The following is a 21,225-nucleotide window of genomic DNA, read 5'->3' as shown; positions in this document are numbered from 1 at the left end:
CCAAGTCTTCCCCTCTGGTGGAGAATTATTCTGGGTCTTTCATGTGTTATGTGTCTTGATCTGAAATCAAAGTTGTTCATGAATATAGAGCTGGAGAACAGTTGATTGCTTATTTAGCCATTAGATTAATATTTATTGAGTTCTTCTATGGTTTATTTCCCCATTGTGCTAGATTTTTATTGAGGCTATAAAGATGTTCAAGAAGATCTCTCCCCTTGGGGCATTGATAGTCAGAAAATAGAATGCTAATGAAGGAAGAAGGTTGGGGCATGTGCTAGCAGGTGGGAGAAGGGGTGGAGTTCCTCAGGAAAGCACTCCTGGAGAAGTGGGGCTGATATAGTCCAGTGGGTTGGGAATCAGGCCAGCTGGTCTTAGAAGGAAAACATCCTTCGTTTGATGCCTACTCTGCATTTTCTGCCTCTCAGCTTGTCTTTAAAATGTGAAAATTTTTATTGATTCCCTTCCAGAGCTAATGAGAGAATGACTTTTAAAAAAGGGCTGTGGAAACTTCTGAGGTTAGAAACTGAAAGCGTACTCCCTAGAGGCAGGCTGACATTGTCATAGCATGGTGGAGGGGTGGCTTCAGGAAGGACCTGGAACTGCAGGCGCCACCTCTGCTGACCTGTTGGTCAGTGTGCTGTGTGAATAGCGGGCCTGAGAAAGGCAGCTCCATGTGCTGGGTTCACTCATCTCCTGCCGCAGAGCTGAGCAAAGGCCCAGAATATGACTCCAACCTAGCTTCTGAGCAGCTGTGTTGGGAGTGCAAGGGCTTCCAAAGCCCTGTCTCCAGTCTCCCTTGGGAGAATAGATCCAAGTAGGTTGTCCCTGGTGTGTGTCTTCACTGCAGTTTGATGGCCTGCCCCTGGAGGAGGAGGTGTTGGAGGGCGATGGGACTTTGGAGAAGGAGCTTGCTATTGACAACATCATCGGGGAAAAGATTGAGATCATCGCGCCGGTGAACTCCCCTTCATTGGACTTTAATGACAATGAGGACATCCCCACCGAGCTTAGTGACTCTTCAGACACTCATGATGAAGGTGGGCATTTGAACATAGGTTCAGAGTGGACCTTTGAAGGCTTGAAGGATGTCTCTATGTGGGGACTAGAGTTACCCTTCTGGACAAGAGGGAAAGGCATTGCTGAGTCAGTGGACTTTGGAGACTCCCCTTCTCTCTGATGACTCTATTTTTTGTTTGTTTGTTTACAGATATATATTTTTTTAAATTTTTCAATCTGTTCTTTTTGATACACATGACAGAAGTGCATTTTGACATATCACACATGACTTCCCATTCTTGTGATTGTACGTGATATGGAGTTACACTGGTTGTGTATTCATATATGAACTTAGGAAAGTTATACTATATTCATTCTACTGCCTTTCCTATTCCCTTCCCCTCTCCCTTTTCCTTATCCCCCTCTATCTAATCCAGTGAACTTCTATTCTTCCCTCCACACCCCTCATTGGGTGTTTGCATCCGCATATCAAAGAGAACATTCGGCCTTTGGTATTTGGGGATTGGCTTATTGCACTTAGCAAGATAGTCTCTAATTGCTCTAAGTAAATGCTTCTTTCTTTGCTCCCACATAGACTTAGCTCCCAGGACCTAACATGGGAACATGCTCCTTCTTATATTCCATGGAGAGAATAGTAGTATTCCAGTAGTCATTAAGTTAGTTGAGGGTTCTCTTCCACTGAATTGGTAGTAGTATATTTCTACTGAGTAGACAAGAGTACCCTTGTTCATCTGTGGACAGTCTCTCCTAGAGGGCCCCTGCAATGGCTTTCTAACCTTTGGCTGGTTTACCTACCCAGGCATAGGATCCAGGGCTAGGACAGATGCCTGCACAGGTTGGGTACCACCTAATACCAGAGGTGCCATTCACAACATTCCCCCCCGTGCCAATATAATCCCTGATCTGTATATTCCTAGGCACTATCTCTATATGATTTTGCTGCTATGACTAAATTGACCAGAACAAGTATAGAGTTGTTTAAAGTAAAATAAATAAAGTTTATTTGAGGGCTCACAGTTTCAGAGGTCTTAGTCCATAGAAGGGTGGCTTCATTCCTTGGGGTTTGAGGTGAGGCTGAACATCATGATAGGAGAGGGTGGCAGAGGGAAGCAGGTCACATCACGGTGAACAAGAAGCAGAGAGAGACTCCACTCTCCATATAAAAAATACATACCCCATAGCCACGCTCCCAATTAACCAGTTCCTCAAGTTGTACCCCCACCTGCCTCTAGCTACCACCCAGTTAACCCCTTCAGGGATTAATTCACTGAATATGTTAAGACTCATAATCCAATCATTCCTCATCTGAACCTTCTTTCATTGTCTCACACATGAGATTTTGGGGGACACCTCACATCCAAACCATAACACTGTCCTTCTCTGGATCTCAGAGCTGCCCAAAATGTCAGCTTCCTACTTGACATTACCTGTCAGCCCATGCAGGTGCAGACATTAGGGACTGTGGGGTGCTGGAAACTTGGGAGGAGCATGTAGACTTAGTGGCTCACCTGGACCCTCAGGCACCTTCTTCTGTAACAATAAAAATTCAGAACATTACAGGTGAGATTCTCTGGGTAGCAGAGGAGTATGCTCTGCAGGTTGTCTGTCATGGATTATGTTCCAGGTAGGTACAGCATACCTGAGAACTGAGGAAGCATCACTTTGGGAACCCTTCTTTACTTTGCTCCATGTGTCTGTCCCTTTGACTCATTCTGATCTATATATCATATATGTGTGTGTGTGTGTGTGTGTATAGTTGTTGTTGTTGTTATAATAAATCTATGATGATTTTTTTTAAAAGAGGAGATATTGACATCATGGGGGACATAAGCTGCCTATGTATTTAGAAGTCGTAGCCCACCAGGCCAACCCAGGCCTTGGATGCTTTTCTATAAACAGATATTTTTAGTAACTACCCGTGCTAGTGGTCACTCTGTCATTTGTTGTCAATTGTGCCTAACTTAGTAGACTCTGAGTAACCCATCCTTTAGAATTCAGACACCCTCAGGAAGTAGTCAATTGTTTGAATTTTAGTCTAAGATCCACTTGCTTAGGGAGATTTGAAAACGTAGAACCACATACAGCCACGGTGCCCCATAGTAACACTGGCTACATATACAAAGGCCTTCTCAGAGTAAAGTGCACAGAGGTGTTGGAGCGTCCTAGTTTGTACAAAGACCAAATCATCGAATGGCTCATTTCTCAGACCATTTCCTATAGTCAAGTGACCTGTGACTATAGTACATTCCCAAATTCTTTGCAAAGGATGAATGGAAAATGTGTCAATTAAAGTAAAGAGTGTGCATCTCAGCTTGACAGAAGCAAAGTCATAAACAGAGGTCATGGACTCAGCCTACCTGACCCTTGGTGGCAGTGTGTGCATTAGCCACAGAGACATTAGTGCTCTGGGAATGTTCCTCAGGCCCCCTCCCTTCTCTCATCCCCCTCTAATCCCTGGTAATCTTTTATGTGCAGGGGAGGTCCAGGCCTTCTATGAAGACCTGAGTGGCCGGCAGTACGTGAATGAGGTTTTCAACTTCAGTGTGGACAAGCTGTATGACCTTCTCTTCACCAACTCGCCCTTCCTGAGGGATTTTATGGAGCAGCGGAGATTCTCTGGTCTGATTTGCAGGGCTGGCCCCTCCCTGACTATTCACCCTCCCTCCCTCTGCATTCTCTCGCTTCTCCTTCCTCTTTTCCCTCTCTTCCTATGCAACCCACCTCTCCAGGGTACCTTCTGGCCCAGACCCCCTCTTTCTGGCCTTACATGTTGCTGGAGCTCCCTCAGGGCCCTGTTTTCCTCTGTTCCCTCAGTGCTGTGTTTTTATATATGCCCTTGTCCTTCAAGTATCAAGAACTTTCCAGTGGTCAAGACTTACTACACATCTTGGTCTCTGCTCTCTGCTCTCATGGGGCTCGCTGTCTAGTCAAGGGCAGCTTCACCAGAAGCCACCCACTCTTTGCCAGGCACCTTGCATTATCTCATTCAGCCCTCATACCTGCCTTGTGTACAAGGTATTAGGTTCCCCCCACATGATGACCTTTCAGGACACTAAAACCCATGCTGTTATTATTCTCCTACCTAATGTAATTACAAGGGGCAGAGCCAGGATTCATATCTAGGACTCTGGGGTTCATGCTTTGACCCTCCCTGTTCCTCTCTCATTCTCTCCCCACCTTTCTTCCCACATCAGACACATAGCACCGACCTAGCAGGACTGCTAAGCCTCTTGCTCTGAGAAAAAGCATTGGGGGTAACTGTGAGCCCCTCTGCCAGGAGGGAACATGCTGAGAACACGGGAGGTCAAACCCTAGAGGCAAGGACTTGTTCCCAAGGGATCCCAGGCCCTTGCCACAGTAACTCCAGTGTTGCTGGCACCCCCGCAGGTGGCCCCAAGACCTCCTGCCCCAGCCTAGGGAACAATCAGCATTCTGGAGCCCTGTGTAGAATTTCGGCAATGCTACAATGAGCCTCTTTTTGCTCTGACTCCCCCTCCTCCTGCCCTCCCTCCAGGCTCTCAGGCTCCCATTGGCTTCCTTTGGGGGGCCTGTCTAGTCAGCACAGAAGGAGGAGTTCAATGGGGAGATTTGGGTGTGGGGAGCAGTGCTACTTTCCCTCCCTCACTTCAGGGCCCTTCTCCACCCTCAGATATCATCTTCCATCCATGGAAAAAGGAAGAGAATGGAAACCAGAGCCGAGTGATTCTTTATACCATCACCCTTACCAATCCCCTAGCTCCCAAAACTGCCACTGTCAGGGAGACACAGGTGAGCAGGAAGAAGGCAGAGGCAAAGGAGAATGGGCTGGGAGTCCTGCTCTGGTGTGAAGGGTGAGGGCTGGTGTACGGGGGACAGCTCTGGGTGCAGGTGTGTTTTGACACCCATCTGGATGGCAGCACCTTGCCAGCTCCGAGGCCACCATTTCCCACGGTTCTGCATCTTCTTTTGCAGGGTGGTGGGTGGGGTGGGGAGGTGGGAGAAATCACTCCTCCCCTTGCTTCTTTCCAGTGTTGGCCAGTGAACTTTTTCTCCCCACAGACCATGTACAAGGCAAGCCAGGAGAGTGAATGTTATGTGGTAGACGCGGAGGTCCTCACCCACGACGTGCCCTACCACGATTACTTCTACACCATTAATCGCTACACACTCACTCGCGTGGCCCGGAACAAGAGTCGACTCAGGTGTGTGTGTGGGGCCCAGAGGGTTCGGATGGGTTCTTTATGTCACACAACGTTCACATTAGCTCCCTAGGGAGAAGGAGGATCCTTCTGGCTCTTGATTCTACCTGCTGGCTCTTGATTCTACCTTCTCTCTGAAACCTTCTGTGACTCCCCATCTCCCCGTCCTGACAGTTCCTTATTCTCTCCACCATGTACCCCTTCATCACTCAGTATATCTCTGTAATGAGACCTTTATCACCACCACTGTTTATTGATTGTCTGTGGTTTACATGTTACTATTTAAGTACCTTAACTACATTCATTAGAATCGTTAGAGTGGCCCAAGGAGGCAGATTTATTCTCACATTCAGATATATAACTTTGCCAAGAATCATGTTCCCAGTTAACACTGAAACTCAGCTCTTAGAAAAAAAAAAAAACCTGGGTTCTTTCCCATGTCACAATTTCCTGTTTGCCTCCACTGCTGGACTTTTAGCTTCACAAGAACAGGAGTTCCAGCACCTCCCACCACCCCCCCCCCACACCCCCAACCTGGTTCTCAGCTTGTAGCACTGGGCATGCTCATGAGAGTCCAGGAAGTGTTGTTTGAATGAGTTCTGGGCACTTAGAGAAAGAAATTTAGATCCTGAAATCATAAGAAGTGTGTTGTCTAATTGAAAAGTCACCTGTATCATAGACCAAATTCTTTTGATTTTTTAAGGAGCAAGAAACTCATTGATGAAGTTCAAATAAAATAGGAGTTAAGTGACAGGTTCTGCAAAGATCTCTTGGGAGTTAGAAAAAGCTCAACATCTGAACCTCAGGAACACCCTGCATCTTTCTTATCCTCTTAGGTGTAGCTTTTATTTTGGAGTGGCATGGAGAGGAGCGTTTGTGATGCTTGCCTAACCTAAGCCTTTCTTCTCTTTTCCTTTTCTCTCACCTCTCTCCTGTTTCTCCTGTCCTTTGTCCACCCACCCCCACCAAGAGTCTAGGTTTCTTAGTTCTCCTTTCCTCAGATCTTTCAAATGCATGTCCCATCTATGCACTCCACAGAGAGCTAGCTGGTTGACCTTTGTAGGAAAGTGCTCATCCTTCATCTAGTGACTAGGTCTTGAGCATCGGGCCGTGATGGAGGCAGCATCCCTGAGGGGATAAGCAGAGCAGGTAGTCTTAAACATGGGGTATTCGAGCTGGGAGAATCTGTTGACACAGGCTTGTGCCCACGGAGAACAAAAGGAGCAAGACTGTGTATAGTAAAGAAAGAGCTCAGTATTCCAGAGGTAGGGGCAGTAGCATGACCAGTGACTGGGGAAGGGACTACCTGGAGAAGAGCAAGAGCTGGTGAGGTTTTGGGTGCAATGGAGAAGCAGGAACTGGGGCCAGGAGCAGAAGACACTCTTACAGGTGGAAGTAATGAGACCCCAGAGCCTGACTTGTGTTTGAAGGGCTCGACTTCAGCCCTGAACCTTCCCTTGGCTAGCTGGCAGCCTGCTTGGCACCCATCTGGAGCCCCCTGGATGGAAGCAATGTAGCAAAATGAAATAATTCTGGGTTTGGAGTCTGAAGCCTTTGTTGTTAGCCTTTGACCTGCTTAAATATTCTAAATTTCAATTTTCTCAACTCTAAAATGAAAATAAATCCCAATGACCTCAGAGATGACCAAGGAGATGAGATAAGATGGAGGTGAAAGGACTTTTGAATATGTAGAGTGCAATACAAACGTGAAACTTCCTTTGCCTTAAACATGAATTTACCTTTCCCAGCAGAGGAGGGTCCACCTAAGAAATGACTTGTCTTGTTTTTGGTTTGTCCCTCAGGGTCTCTACAGAGCTGCGATACCGAAAACAGCCCTGGGGGTTAGTAAAAACCTTTATCGAGAAGAACTTCTGGAGTGGGCTGGAGGACTACTTCCGCCATTTAGGTGGGTGCTACCCTCATTGTTGCTGGTTGAACTGCAGGACCTGGGTGACCTGTATGGTTGTCACCATTCAGGGGAATGAGAAACTGAGATAACAGAGTAGTTTTCTGTGATCTTTATATTTGCCCCCCAAAATGGATACCAAATTTGGCATGTATGTGAAATGTGTGCATTTTTTTCAAGAGACTAGTCTATCATTTTATGAGATCATTAAGACAGCTATAATATCTCCTGACACGAACCCCTAATCTAGTGATACTGGTAGTAATTGTGTTATGAGAAGGATCTGAAAATTGCCTATGAATGCATCTACTTAGAAGGTGTGTAATATCCCCCAAATTACACACATGAGGATGTAGACATCGGGAACATGGCTCTATTGAACAACCCAGAAGAGGGGTTTGGGCAGGGTTAGAAACCAGAAGTGCCTCCCACTGGTATCCATGAGGGTCACTGTACCCACCTGGCCAACTTTGGAGGGTAGTATAGGAAAAATGTTTCCTGTACTCCTTCTGGAGGCAGGTATGTGAAGGTGGCCTCTGATGTGGCCCTGTTGTCTGTGCTAGAGAGTGAGTTAACCAAAACGGAGAGTACCTACCTGGCTGAGATGCACAGACAGTCTCCCAAGGAGAAGGCCAGCAAGCCCCAGACCGTGCGGAGGAGAAAGCGTCCCCATGCCCACCTGCGGGTACCTCACCTGGAAGAGGTCATGAGCCCCGTCACCACACCCACCGATGAAGATGTGGGCCACAGGATCAAGCACGTGGCAGGTGTGTTCCAGGTGGGGACAGTGGTGTGGACTGGGTTTTGGGCAGGAGCTACATGCCCCTGCCAGGGCACAAATGTGGACACTCCTTTTACGCCTTGGGTGTAATTTGTATATGATTCATGTGTAACTCGCTAAATCTGAGGCTCCTCATGCTCCGCCTACTTCTCCTTGCCAGTTAAGTTCCTCAGCTTCACTGAACCCTTACATGTACTCTGCTTAACAAAAGTTGCCTTTGGGCTCATGACACCTAAGCTCCATGGCTATGTGTGTAGGCTCATATATGCAGCCTCCACATTCTTGGGAAATACACTAAGAAGCTAAAACCCAGATGCTAGAGATAAACTCATATTACGAAGGTCAAGGAGTCCAAAACAATCAAGGGTCTGCCCACCCAGGCTGTGCACTCCCCTGGTAGCTCCTCCTCTTCCCATCCAGCCTTTCACAGCCTCATGTCTTTACTCAGTCATGGAAACCTGGGGTGATAAGGGGCCTAGAGAGTGATGAATGCCGTATTTCATAAACCGTGCTCCACATGTACCTGTGAGTTCATCAACGCTGCATGGGGACAGGGAAGGAGGCGGAGAAAGAGAGGAGAGTGCCAGTCTTCTGTGTCCCTTAGTCTCGCCCAGAGCACTCCCATGGGTATATGTTCTACACAGGAAATTTCAAAACTACTGTTGCATTTTAATAAACTGATTCTCAGGTTGCGTGACTTGCCCAGCATTGTGTTATGCAGGGATTTCGGGCTGGAAGCAGGCTGCATCTAGTCCTTTCCCAGTGCTGTTTCCTCTTCCTTAGGCCAAGACCACTGTCCTACATCATTATATCTTAGCCACACAGATCTACTGATTTTCTCATTTGCTCAGTGTTTACCTGAACCAACCCTGACCTTGCCCTTGAGGGGCTTATCTCCTGTTGCAGGGCTGGGCATAACCACCATACCCATCAGCAGCACCATGTACCCCTCCCTGATGTTTCTTGCCTGACCATTATCATGTCAGCAGTTAGGAAACTTGTGGGCCATGACAATGACAGCCTATTTATTCTCCCACAGGTTCCACGCAGACACGGCATATCCCCGAAGACACTCCCAACGGTTTCCACCTGCAGAGTGTGTCTAAGCTGCTGCTGGTTATCAGCTGTGTGTAAGGAACTCTGTCCTGCCATCCCTTTCCAATGCCTTTCCTTTCCTGCCTGGTGCAGCAAAATCATCTCCCATCTCTCCAAGCATTTATTTAGTACCTTTTCCCCTGTTTTTTTCTCTTTTCTTTCTTTCTCTTTTACTTTTTTTTTTTTTTTTTTTATCCTCCATTGTTCTCTGCCTGGATCAGTTACTTAGTTTGTCATTTCTCACCTCTTAGCTTCTTTTTTCTCTGTTTTACTCAGCACTAATGCTGGTCTTCTAGGGGGAAAAAATGCTGTAGGTAGCATCCATGCCCTTGAGGAACTCAGTGAGTGAAAGAGATAGGGCATTTGGAATTCTGCACAATAGGATAACTGCTAACATAGAGAGACTACAGAACACTTTAGGCATCCAGTCATTTGCAAGAGATGTTCTGACTGCCTGCTCTGTACCAAGCACTAGAACCATGTATTCATGGAGCCCATGCTTTGGTGGGGCAGCCAGAGGAAATCAGTGACTACAACACAGGAAAAGTAGATGCTTATTTTAATATACATGGTTTATAATTGCTATGACATTATGAAACCAAAGGTTCAATAACTTGCATACAAAGTTACTGAGTTAGGTAGGTGGGAAGTTGAAACAAGTCTTAAGACTTGTTTATATTATATCTTATGTTTATATTATATGCTTATGTTATATCTTAAGACATAAGATAGGAGATCCCAACTAACGATCTGATGGGCAAGTGTATGCCATCACTTGCCCAGGACTTTTTTAAACCATTTCAAGCAGGAAGCAGCTAGGACAGCTTGCCATTGCCTGGCATCCTACCCCTTCCTTGTGGGGGTGAGCTATATAAGAGAGTGTAGGTGCCATGGGGGTGGGTGGGAAACATGACAGCTACCCAGACGTGGGCTCTATTGAGCACTGGGCCCCTGACCATCTCAAGTTTAATTTTGCTTCTATAACTTCCCCAGCCATTCCTGAAATAGGAAGGTAGAGCCATTCGGACAGTGTTATCTTCAAGGAAAATCTAGAGGAAGCCCACAAGAAACATGGTCAAATTTATATTATGGCCATATGGCCAATGGATTAAAGAAGAAAAGATTGGAGGCAGGGAGGTCCATTAGAGTAAATCACAGTGATATAAGTGAGACGGTCTGTCAGACTGAGGTGAGGGAATAGATCTGAGAGGTTCCAGAAGGGAAAGATTCATTAACCATTTGGTTATATTTTTGATATGCTCCTGATTCAAGGAAATCTAATTGGTTGTATCATTAACAGAAATGTGGAATCAGTGGAAAGTTGTCAGAAAAGACACTTTTTGGCTCCACATATGTCAAAATACTTCAGGTTATTCAGGTGGAGATGCCAGGTACCTGTTGATATGGACCTGGCACTTATGAGACAACTGTAGGCTGTAGCCACAGATTAATTTTCTCTGGCATTAAAGCCATGGGTGCAAATGACACCATTCATGTCACCATTATGTTATGGAGGCAGGGCCACGGATGACCCTGGGGACTCCTGACAGGAAAAAACCCCTTGAGGAGCATGAGGAACCTTCTTAGTAACCTTTCTTGAACGAATAACATAAAAGTAGTCTTTTGACTCTAAGATACCAAGACATCATTGCAAAATTAAGTTCAAAAACAACTGTAACCAGTGAGATTCACATTTAGCAACAGTAATTTAATGTGATTCTGGCATTTTTCAGTTAAAACTGTATTCTGGAGTTGGATTTTATTAAATGGAAAACCACAACATCTAGTCCTGGAGTTAAGCCGTCTCTGCATTTTGACTTGACTTCATCAGATATCATGATATTAACTAGCTTCTGGGCTTTGTTTAGGATAATAATCAGACGTCTAATTGAACACATTAGGAACCAGGCTTAGGGTCTGGTGAGAGCCAGCCAGAATGTGAAACAGACTGGCATGGCACCAATTGTCCCCGTGTCTGGCAGACTCCTGCCACCATCCACCTGCCATGCAGTGACTCAGCCTCCCACCTCTTTTCTCTGTTTAGACCACTGCAGAACCTCCAGCTAGACAGCACATGGGGGTGTCCCTTGACCTTTACTTTGCACAGTCAGAATTATAAACAGTATCCCACACGTAGGCAGGAAGATCATGTGTGGCACTTGAAGAGGTGGGCGTTCAGATGATCCAGTGTGTGCTAATATATGGACAGACTGGATTATTGAAATGCAGCACAGAATTTAAAAGCTCTCATGTAGAACTCAGAATACCTCCAGGGATTTGCAGCAACCACTTGAAGGAAGACAGAGTTCCATAAGGCCATAAACACCAGTGAGAAATACAGACTGCCCCTCAAGTACACATGGGAAAGTCTAGCTAGCCTGAGCATTTCTTTCTCCTTTGCCGTTCTTTTCTTTGCCTGTTTGTTTTACCTTTCCTTTTTTATCCTCTTCTCTCTTCCTAAGTGTATCTGTACCTCCTCCTTTCATGATAAGAGCCACCCCTTGTGATGGGCTTACTGTATGCCAGTGTTTTTGACATACATTTCACTCATGGATCAACCCCAGTGGGGTAGGTATTATTGTCCTGATTGAGAAAACCAGGTTTCAGAGAAGCTAAGAAGTTTGATTAAAAGTTAAGAAATAATGCATTGAGCCAGGATTTGTCCCCAGTGTTCAATATCTATGGGTCCTCTCTTTACCTGTCTTTCTGCATCCTATGAGCTTCTGTCACAAAATGACCTTCAAGCAGCTATGGAGGCCAAGAGAAAACAATTTACACAGTGCCCCTGTAACTCTCTATTCTCCACGGGGCCCTCCATCCCCTAGTTATCCTCACTCCTCTCTGTCTCTGACCCAGACTCTGGGAGGCCTCAACTGGTCCCTTCGGGAGCATGGCAGCTGCGGGGAGGGAACATGGCAGCCTCAGGGAAGTTCCGTAAGCACCTGTAAGGCATATCTGGAAAGAGCTAGAGATCCCACTGAAATTCTTCCTTCAGTTCCACCCTTCATTTGTGTCCTAACATTGGGTCCATGGGGAGAATCTTTTCTTAATTCAGTACCCGCAGAATACCAAGGGTCACCGTGCTATGCTCTCTTGCTCTTTCCTTGCTGGGTCTCCTCATCTGTCATGTCTTTGCTGCTAGTATTTCCTTCTCACATAGGCTTACTTGCCGTCTGGCTCAGTTCAGGTGCAGTTTCCTCCTTCCCCACACTCCTGTTTCTAACCTCTGCCTCCTCCCCATTTTTCTTCCTTGCTCCCATTAGGATCTGTTTCAGGTACTGGCTCTATGATTACTCCCTTCACTCCCTCATCTTTTTTCCACTCCACCTCACATCTCTTCCCACAGGCACCCAGATTCCGGGTGTCTGTGTGTCCTCCCTTCCTGATGCCTTCACACCATACCTCTCTCCATGGCTTCAGTGGTGTGCCCCAACCCCTCCAGATGAGGCTGCTTCTCTCTCTCTGCCCCTGCACTCACTGCATCCCTCTGGCTCACTCACTCATTTGCTGCAATGCTTTGGATGACCCAGTGGGCAGGCACGGAAGCCTCTGGGATGGGGGAGATCCCTAGCTCCTATTCTGTCTCATTGTTGTTGCTTGTCCCCCATGTCTCCCTCCTAGTCTGGTGCTGCTGGTCATCCTTAACATGATGCTCTTCTATAAGCTCTGGATGTTGGAATACACCACCCAGACCCTCACTGCCTGGCAGGGTCTAAGGCTCCAAGAAAGGTAATCCTGCCTCCACCCTCTCCTGGCCCCATCTCTACCCCACCCAGGCTGAGTCCTGCCTCCTGCCTCCCCTGGGACTGACTGCCCCATTGCCCTTTCAAAGGAGATAACCCTTTAGGTTATCCCTAAAGTTTTCATCTACTTCCATTTTGGGTTACTGGGGACTCAGAGGCAGGAAGCAGAGGACAAAGCACTCTGATGTGACTCTCTGTCCTTTAGGGGTCTGGGAGCACAGGAGAGTCCGCTGAGCATAACTCCAGCTGCTGGGGCACCCCTTCTTCTACCCCACAGGTTACCCCAGTCTCAGACAGAATGGGCCCAGCTCTTAGAGTCCCAACAAAAGTACCATGATACTGAGCTCCAAAAGTGGAGGGAGATCATCAAATCCTCAGTGATGCTCCTAGACCAGGTGAGATGCCCCACCTTCTCAGCTTCCCCTAGTTGGCAGGAGACAAAGATCCTTCCTTTATACTCTGAGAAACATCACCATCTCTATCACCAGCCTCCCATTGATATTTTCCTCTCCTTCATTCTTCTTCCTGGCCATTCACTATTCTAATATTAAAGCCTTTCCTGAATAGGCTATTGGAAACATAGGTACATTCCCCAAAATAACAATTAAAAAAAAAAAATACATTGGATTTGCAGCAAGAAGGCTGTAGGTTAGATGGAAGGAGTTCTTATTTATTTACTTATTTTGGTAACCTATAGTCATCGAACAGGCATTAAAACAACAAACTCCCCTTTCACAGACATTTGTCTTCCCAGAGGACATGTCTAATTCCTTTTCATGTATACCACCCCCTCTCTGACCCTCAAAGGCCCTGTACTAGGAAGATAAGTATTATGTCTTTACTTGACATTTTTTTAGTACAATTGCCAGTTTTCCTCAGAAAACCTAAATCCAGCTGTTTTAAGAAAAGCATCCTATGGCAAAAAAAGAAAAAATCAATAATTAGCCTAGTTTCCTTGGGAGAAGGAAACTTCTTCCCTCCAGAAAAAAATTAAGCATCTTTTAAAAATGCCCCCAAGGCATTGTTAAGTCTGCAGGAATTACCTTTGCTATCAAGAGAATTAGGTAGATAGCAGACCTAGAATTTATCCTGCCGCATTAAAATTTCTATTCCCAAAGAGGTGTCATTCTGATGTTTTGTACTTACCTAGCCCTGAGCTGGAATCCCTGCTTTGCTCTAATTAGTTTTATGACCTGCAGCAAGAGGTGTTAACATAGCATCAGTTTCCTCATTTATAAAATAGGGATTGTGTCTGTAACTCTGAGAAACAGCCATCAGAATTTGATGAAGGCACTCACTAACATCAAACCTTACTTCCCCTTCATAGCTTGGTTTTGTGCTGAAATAGGGAGAGATATTCTTAATACAATTAATAAGACCCAGTTTAGCATGTTTATTAGAGTACCAGGTGTAGCTTTGGAGCTATATTTAAGGAAGGCATTTCTGGGGGCAATGTGAGCACACCAGTTTCCAGACATCGAGATCAACAGGCGAAGGGTTAGTTTACCTGTCAAACTCCAGAGGTCTGAGTTAGGGCTACAAGTCATATTTTTGAGTCATCTAATAAAAAACAGACTCCTTATGGTTAGAGCAAAGGAGTGGGCTGCTTTGGAGGACTGAGGTTCCAACATTAAAAGTGCTTAAGAATCACAAGATGATGTTGGACAAGGAATGTGAAAATTAAATGGGAGGCAGTTTGGAATGGACACCCCAGGGATCTCTTCCAATTCTAGAATTTTCATTTTTTATATTTTTGGTTCTGAGGATTGAAATCAGGGTCTGGTGCTCGCGAGGCAAGCACACCCTACCACTGAGCTATATTCCCGGTCCTTCCAACTCTAGAATTCTATTTCAAGGTGGTTCCCCTTAACTGGGACTTGGGCTGTCAGAATTATAGCCTCACGGATGCTACGGTGTGATGGGCCCCTTCTGATTTCCCCACTGGAACTGCCCTATCGAGGCTCCATCCCATGAGGCCTGGAGGAGAAAGACGATTGTAAGCCAGAGACAGTCTGGATTTTTTTCTGGGCCTTTACAGAAGGGTGAGATTGGAGGAGGCAAGGGTGAAAGAACAGCGTGGCAAAACGTACAAAAGACAGGAGACAGAATGTTCTGAATCCATGTTAAGGAAGTGTTAGTCTAAAGTGGCTCCTCACAGCAGTCAAAAATGCTTAGAGAAGAGTTTCTCATTTCAGTGGTACTGAGGGTCACAAATCGCCAAGACATGGCAAGGTCTACCTAAGGGCTTTCCAGTGCTGTCTTGGTTGTCCCTACCCAAGACTGCGCCCCTGGAAACCATCCTGACTTTAGAGTAGCCCCGTGGCAGGTGCTGCTGGGTGGAGAAGCCCACTGAGAGCCCAACCTGGGCCTGGGGTGGGGTTCCCTGTCTTGCAGATGAAGGACTCACTCATCAATCTTCAGAACGGCATCAGGTCCCGGGACTACACATCTGAAAGCGAAGAGAAGAGGAACCGTTATCATTGACAAGGCAGGAACAGGGGTGGCTGCAAGAGGCCTGTGCAATACATGTACATAGACCCTATAAATATATATATATAAATATATATATATACAGAATATAAATATATATTATATACAGATTTTAAAAAGAGATAATGCCTATGTACCCGGGAGAAGGAGCGGGACCTCCCGCCCCCTGTGCTGGCCGGAGCAGCGTTTTCCCTCGGTGGAGGGGCCGAGGAGGGCAGGGACCACCTCTCAGCACCGACCTCCCCTGATCCTCCTCCTCCCATCCTCTGTTCCTCACCCCTTCCCTTGCTGGCCATTCTTGGCTCTTAGAAGGGAAATGTCACTGAGCCAAAGTTATGCCTGTGAAGACCCTTGGGGTCTTGAAAGAAGTCTCAAGGGGGCATTGCTTAAGGTGCTTCATCCCCCAATCCCCTTTTGATTTGTTTCCAGAATAAACAAGAATCTGTTCTTCCCTACCCTCACGTTTCCCCAGGTGTTCTCTTGGACACAGAAGCATCAAGGGCAGGAGCCCAATGTAAACTCTCCCGTAGGAGGCCATTGATATGGACCATGCTAGGAGCCAGGTGGAGAGGATTGTGAAAAGCTAGCAAGGCTGCATTTGTGGGATTGGGCTTGGGAGCTGCAGGCTCCTGAGCGCCTGCATTCTGAAGGGTTTTCTCCTCCATCACCCCTGCACCTTGCTCTGACCTGTGTAGGGTGTGGACCTAATAAGGGCTGGGAATCTGTAATTCTCCCACCCGCTTTCTCTCTGGTCTTCACCCAGGCTGGATCTGGGTGAAGTGTCACTTTTTAGTGCCTAAAGTCCTATTGTTTCTCTGTGCCCTAAGAGCACATTGTTTATTAGCCAGGGTGAAACATTTTTTGACCTTGTTAAACCCCTTTTAGTGGTTAGAGACAAGTCGGGTCTGTGGCTCTAATTCTTTCACTTTGAGCTGTGAGTTTGATTTTTCTGGATGAAACAGGGTGTCCTAGGCCCTCGAGGGTTTGAGAGAGAGATCACTCTAGCAATCTATGGATTGCAAGATCTGCCCTAGAATACTGTGTGAGTAGGGAGCACCAGTAGCCAAGCCACTCAGTGAGTTAAGAACATCATTTACTCTTGGTAAAAACAAGCCTTAATCAGTTGAGATGACTAAGACACTGTGTGTGGTAGAACATCTAGGCCATGAGAGAGAAGGATTTGGCAAGGGTGCATTTGCTTGGGCAAGAAATAGGTAGGCGTATCTCGCCACTGCAATCCTGAGATTCTTGGGTTTGGGAGTGGGGTTTCTGGTGGGTTTGGGTGCAAATCCTTCCCTGGTTCCTGGCCCCAGAGAGGTAATGAGGTCACTATGGAGTAGAAAGAAGATGGTAGTTAAGGAGCATGAGCTAGCTAGCACCTTTTCAGAGTTGACCCATGAGGGCCCATGCTTTCCTCTGGACTCATGGGCCCTTTCTGGGCTCGTTCTTCATCCTTCATACACTCACTTCTGTTTCTCCTTATGATGACCAGGGGAGTCCTGCCAGTCCTGGGCACAGCTCATGGAAAATTGGTCATTTAAGAACTATAGCCAGTTTGGCCAGAAGAGCTTCCGAGCTTGTTCCATCTCTTGTTCCAAAATTACAGATTTTCTCTGTAATTTAGCCCAAACAGAAAGATCCCTTTCTTAGAATGGCCTGAGCATTTCATTTTAGCCATTTAAAGAATAGTTGTTGACCTTTCCATCTGTCTTAAGAATAAGGCCTTGGTATTTCCTCAAGAGCAGAATGAGAAAGCCTGAGGATACTTTCCCAGGTCATCCTCTGAAGAAAGAGAATGGAAAGGCTCTGGGTGGTCAGCCAGCATTGATATTCCTCTTCTGGAAAAGTAGAGGTGAGGAAAACCATCAGTGTAAGGATGCATATGCCCAGATGGCAGCTGGTTACCCCTCAGTTCTTGTCCAGGATTTTCAGAGAAAGACATTGTTGTGTGTGGGTCAGGGCCCTTGAGCCCTGAGCCAATAAATGAGGAATGGTGCAGATGGATAGAAATTTTCCCCCTTGGGGTAGCCAAAGCCAACATTATTCCCCAAAACTCTGGCAAGCAGCAATTGTAAATTCTTAAATTTATTCCATGCATTATTTATATTTAAGTTATTTGACCACTAAAGATGCCATGGACACTTTAGGGTGACTTAAAGGGGGTTCATTGATGAGAGTAAAATGACCAAAGCGCATTTGACCAGAGAGTTCATTGCTTTTGCTTTAACTCTCAGGATCAATCAAAGGAGGAGCAAGGAAGAGGGAAACTTAGGCTGTTTGAGGAACCCTCCTTTTTTTCTGGTGATTTGAACCCAGGAAAAAATTGTGCACACCAAGAGAACGTCCCCTAAGAGTCATGACTCTTTCATGAACTCTTTGTTCTAACATTGTTTCGGCTTTTAAATCAGGGTTGGGGGAAAACTATTCACTCCCCTGCAAAATCTTTCCCTCCTTAGTCAATAACTTGCAAAAGAAAAGTGAATTCACCCTTGCGATAAGTCTCGGAGTGAAACAAATACATAAATACTTGGCATTAATTCCTGGCCAGTAGTCTGGTGAGTAGTTGTCTATAGGGAGCATCAAAGTCACCACTGATTGTGTTATTTCCTCCAGTCAGTGATATCTGTATCTATAAATATACAGATACAACACAACTGTAGATAAGGATTTTTCCTTTTTTGCCTGTTTCTCTTGACGTGAGAATGTTGGGGTCACACAGAAGTCTTTCTGAGAGGATTTCACTTGATTCTAAAGAGTTGGCAGAGTCTCTCACCTGTTGAAGCACAGCTACAGGCTCTCAACTTCCACTCCAACTGACAGTGAAGGAATTTGCTAGATTGGTCTCAGAGAGGCCAGTCATGTCTGCAACCATCTCCCCTTTCCTATGCACCTCCCTGGGGCAAGGGAATAATATCCAAGACTAGCAGGATCCTCAACTTGACACTCTCAGCAAGAGAATTGGACTTGTTCTGTGTCATTGGGCAAGTCACCCCCTGCTGCTGAGCTTCAGTACCCTCCTGTAACAGGAACAGGCAGGGCTGCTAGATTATTCCTAAGGCAGGTTCTAGCTTTGGCTTTGACTTGGAGGTTAGGCCAGGGCCTGGAAAGATGGGGCTTTTTCAGACTTGGAAGGTAGAGCTTCTCTGGTATGTAGTATTTAAACTTTGTTTTCTTAGGGACTAAGAGGGCTAGGGAAACCCAGTGGCAGAGAGAGTATTGCTCAGTATTAACCTAAGAGGGCGTTTCTTTATTGGCCTAGTTTTAGTCTGAGAAGGGAACTTTCTTTGAATCCTTTCAAAGCTAGGAGGAGAAGGATAATGGTGAGAAGAGCACCATCTTCAACTGAGTTCATCTGCCATCTTTGGCACTTTAGAGCCTTTCATCTCTATACCCTTCCTCCTCGTGGACAGAGGAGTCAGTGGAGAAAAGCCATTTCCTGTTCTAACTTTTCTCTTTGACACAACCAAATCCATGTTGAGGTTGGTTGAAGTATGAGGCTTGGCTATAGGCTTGGGTTGTTTGGGGCACTGGCAATAAGAACTTGGGATTGCAAGGAGTGGGGTGGACCAAGAGACTTCAAGGAAAAGCTATCTCAGAAGTGGATTATTTCCATGTCCCTGTCTCCCACTCCCGCTTGGACTGTACAAACTGCCTTTGCAAGCAGCGTTTCTAGTATCAGATCTTGGAGAAATGAATAAGGGAAGAATATTTCTGGATTGCTTGCAGTCTCAGAAGGGTCTTTCTGTGCCATACCATGACACTTTTGTAGCTCTGCAGGGCATTCAAAGATAGCCTGTTCCCACTAGGGCCCCCAGGAGAAATAGCACTTTTCTCTCTTCTCCCAGGAGGCAGTGCTGTGGTCTCCCTCCCTATACCCCTAGACCCCACCTGCCTACTCTAGTAGGAATCTCAAGGATGTTCTTCTGACTCTTTCCCTGCTCCTCCCATCTCTAGGCTGTGGGACAATCATCCCATTTACCCCTTGACATTGACATCCTCGACCCTCATCCCCCAACCTCCAGCAGGCTGGCCCTACTCCCTTCCACCTCTGTCTTCTTCCAGAAGATGCATTTTGAGTCCAAGAGGAGTGTTTTTCTGGAAGGCCATCATTCAACGCCCCTGCTTCCCTGATGTGGAGCAGGAATTTGCACATGGTGTAGAGAGCTCCCCCTCCCACCTCTCTGCCCAGCCTTGTTACCTCACTCCTGCTCCGGCCATGGCTGTGATGGGCCCAGCCAGCTCCCTGTCTTGGTGTTGTGTGTGACAGCTCAGGGGTCTTGTGACTCAAGGTCCTCAGCAGGCCTGGGAGCCCAGATTGGAGCCTTGGCTGCTGGTGAGAAGCACCTTGCCTGCCAAGATCTGCTGATGCCAGACGATCTCCCCAACATTTGAAGGCCTAAAGGACATTGTCATCTCTGCCCCTTGGCCCTCCTTGCTTCTCTCAACACAATAAGACACTGCAGAAACAAAATGGCGGCCTATGTTCCAGGCACTACAGCAGGCTCTGTCTGGGGACTTGGCCCTGGGTTTGTGTGCCGTGTGCAGAGACTGCACAGTAAAAAAAAGCAACCATTTTTGCCAACAAGAATGTGTGGCTCCCCACATTCCCCTACCCTGCACTCTAGGGCCAGACCACTCTCTGCATGGACCAGACCATCTTCCCAAACCCATGGTGCTTTTTTTCCCCCCACTCAACCTAGACTCCAAGGTGGGGAGGGATGAATCAGAGGCCTTAGTGGCCCCTGGATAATCCTGACATGGGGTGGAGTGGGGTGAGGCAGTGGAAGCAGCCCCCAATACTTGCACTGGGCCATATGTGGGAAGGCTGATTGCATTTGAGTTGTCTGGCCATCTGTATTTGGATCTATGACTGTACTTTGCCTGGCGCTGTGCGCAAGGTCTGAAAACTTACTGCTAGTACCTAGAACCATACAAGGCTACCTAGCCAAATATTAATGTAAAGTAGCTAGAGCCATGGAAGTACAGTATGAATTAAAAGAAAAAAAAAAGTATTGAATTCCAAATAATGAATAGTGTGTGTGTTTATTGCTTGATTCATCAGTTCCCATCATCCCGAATGTTTCTGGTGTTCCCAGCTATGCTCACAGCACATCCTGAAGGTGTGTGCGTGGGCGGGCATGCAGGTTCACGCACAGCCATCCACCTCCAGGCAGGAAAGCAGCCTGATCAAGTGCAATGGAGAAGTTTTGGAATCACACCTGAGTACAGATTGCAGCATCACTATTTACCAGCCATGTGGCCTTGGGCTCCAGTTGTCACTCCAATCCTCATTGTTTTAAAAGTAAGACATATATTAAAAAGAACACATGCATCTCTTGGTATGGTGGCTGGTATTGTACTAAGATAATTTTTAATCTCCATCAGTAGTATTGTAGGAGTGTGGTGAACTGTGAATTCTGAAGTTTCTTTTTGTTCTTTTCCCTTTGGGAGATTTTTGTCATTTTCCAGGAAGATGGCCATTGGACGGCAGCTTTATTTTATGCCTCTCTTGCCACAAGTGGTGGGCTGAGATCCAATGTGGCCCTTGCTTCATAGCTTCTTCCTGTGCAGTTAGTTCCATCTTAGGAAACTTGTTGGATGCCAGAAAAGAAGATATGTTTCTCTGTGTTTGGGTAGAAGAGAAAGGGGGCAAGGAAAATCTAGATCACACATTTAGCATATGTTTTTAATTGTAGATGATTAAATGTGTTTTCCCTTCTCTAGGCACATCCAGTTGGGTATAGGAGTTGATACAGATTGGGGGGTTAGGTAGAAACCATGCAGAATGGGGTGCTAGGTAGAAGCTATGCAGTAGTTACACATAGTAAGTAGAGCAAAACCAGAGCCAGTGGCTTTTAGAGACTTTATTGACATTGTTTAACAGAGTTTATTGAAAAACACTACAAATAGGCATTAAGTTGTTGAGGGATAGGGTGGTGTCGGGAGCAACTTTTCTGGAGTTCAGAAAAAGACTGGCTGTGGAAAATCAAGAAAATGCCATATGAAGGTGATGAT

At 46.3% G+C, this 21,225-nt stretch overlaps 1 protein-coding gene across 5 annotated transcripts in view; it reads left to right on the top strand.

The window, feature by feature from the left end:
* Gramd1b (GRAM domain containing 1B) overlaps window positions 1-15,920 on the top strand; it is a 167,488-nt gene extending 151,568 nt beyond the window's left edge. For 3 of the 5 annotated variants that reach the window (XM_076846241.2, XM_076846242.2, XM_076846244.2), the window contains 10 exons: window positions 848-1,037; window positions 3,493-3,636; window positions 4,667-4,785; window positions 5,056-5,198; window positions 6,998-7,101; window positions 7,665-7,868; window positions 8,922-9,012; window positions 12,599-12,706; window positions 12,998-13,115; window positions 15,115-15,920. In XM_076846241.2, coding sequence (XP_076702356.1) covers window positions 848-1,037; window positions 3,493-3,636; window positions 4,667-4,785; window positions 5,056-5,198; window positions 6,998-7,101; window positions 7,665-7,868; window positions 8,922-9,012; window positions 12,599-12,706; window positions 12,998-13,115; window positions 15,115-15,204 — 1,311 coding nt within the window. In that variant the 3' untranslated portion in view covers window positions 15,205-15,920. Of the gene's footprint in view, window positions 1-847; window positions 1,038-3,492; window positions 3,637-4,666; window positions 4,786-5,055; window positions 5,199-6,997; window positions 7,102-7,664; window positions 7,869-8,921; window positions 9,013-12,598; window positions 12,707-12,925; window positions 13,291-15,114 lie in introns of those variants that run through there. The other 2 variants (XM_076846239.2, XM_076846243.2) reach the window with 2 other exon arrangements.
* Window positions 15,921-21,225: the final 5,305 nt, after the last annotated feature.

Source organism: Callospermophilus lateralis, chromosome 2, assembly GCF_048772815.1.
Source record: "Callospermophilus lateralis isolate mCalLat2 chromosome 2, mCalLat2.hap1, whole genome shotgun sequence".
Classification (NCBI taxonomy): domain Eukaryota; kingdom Metazoa; phylum Chordata; class Mammalia; order Rodentia; family Sciuridae; genus Callospermophilus; species Callospermophilus lateralis.
Note: the sequence above shows the minus strand (reverse complement) of the source record. Positions and strands in the feature narration are given on the sequence as shown.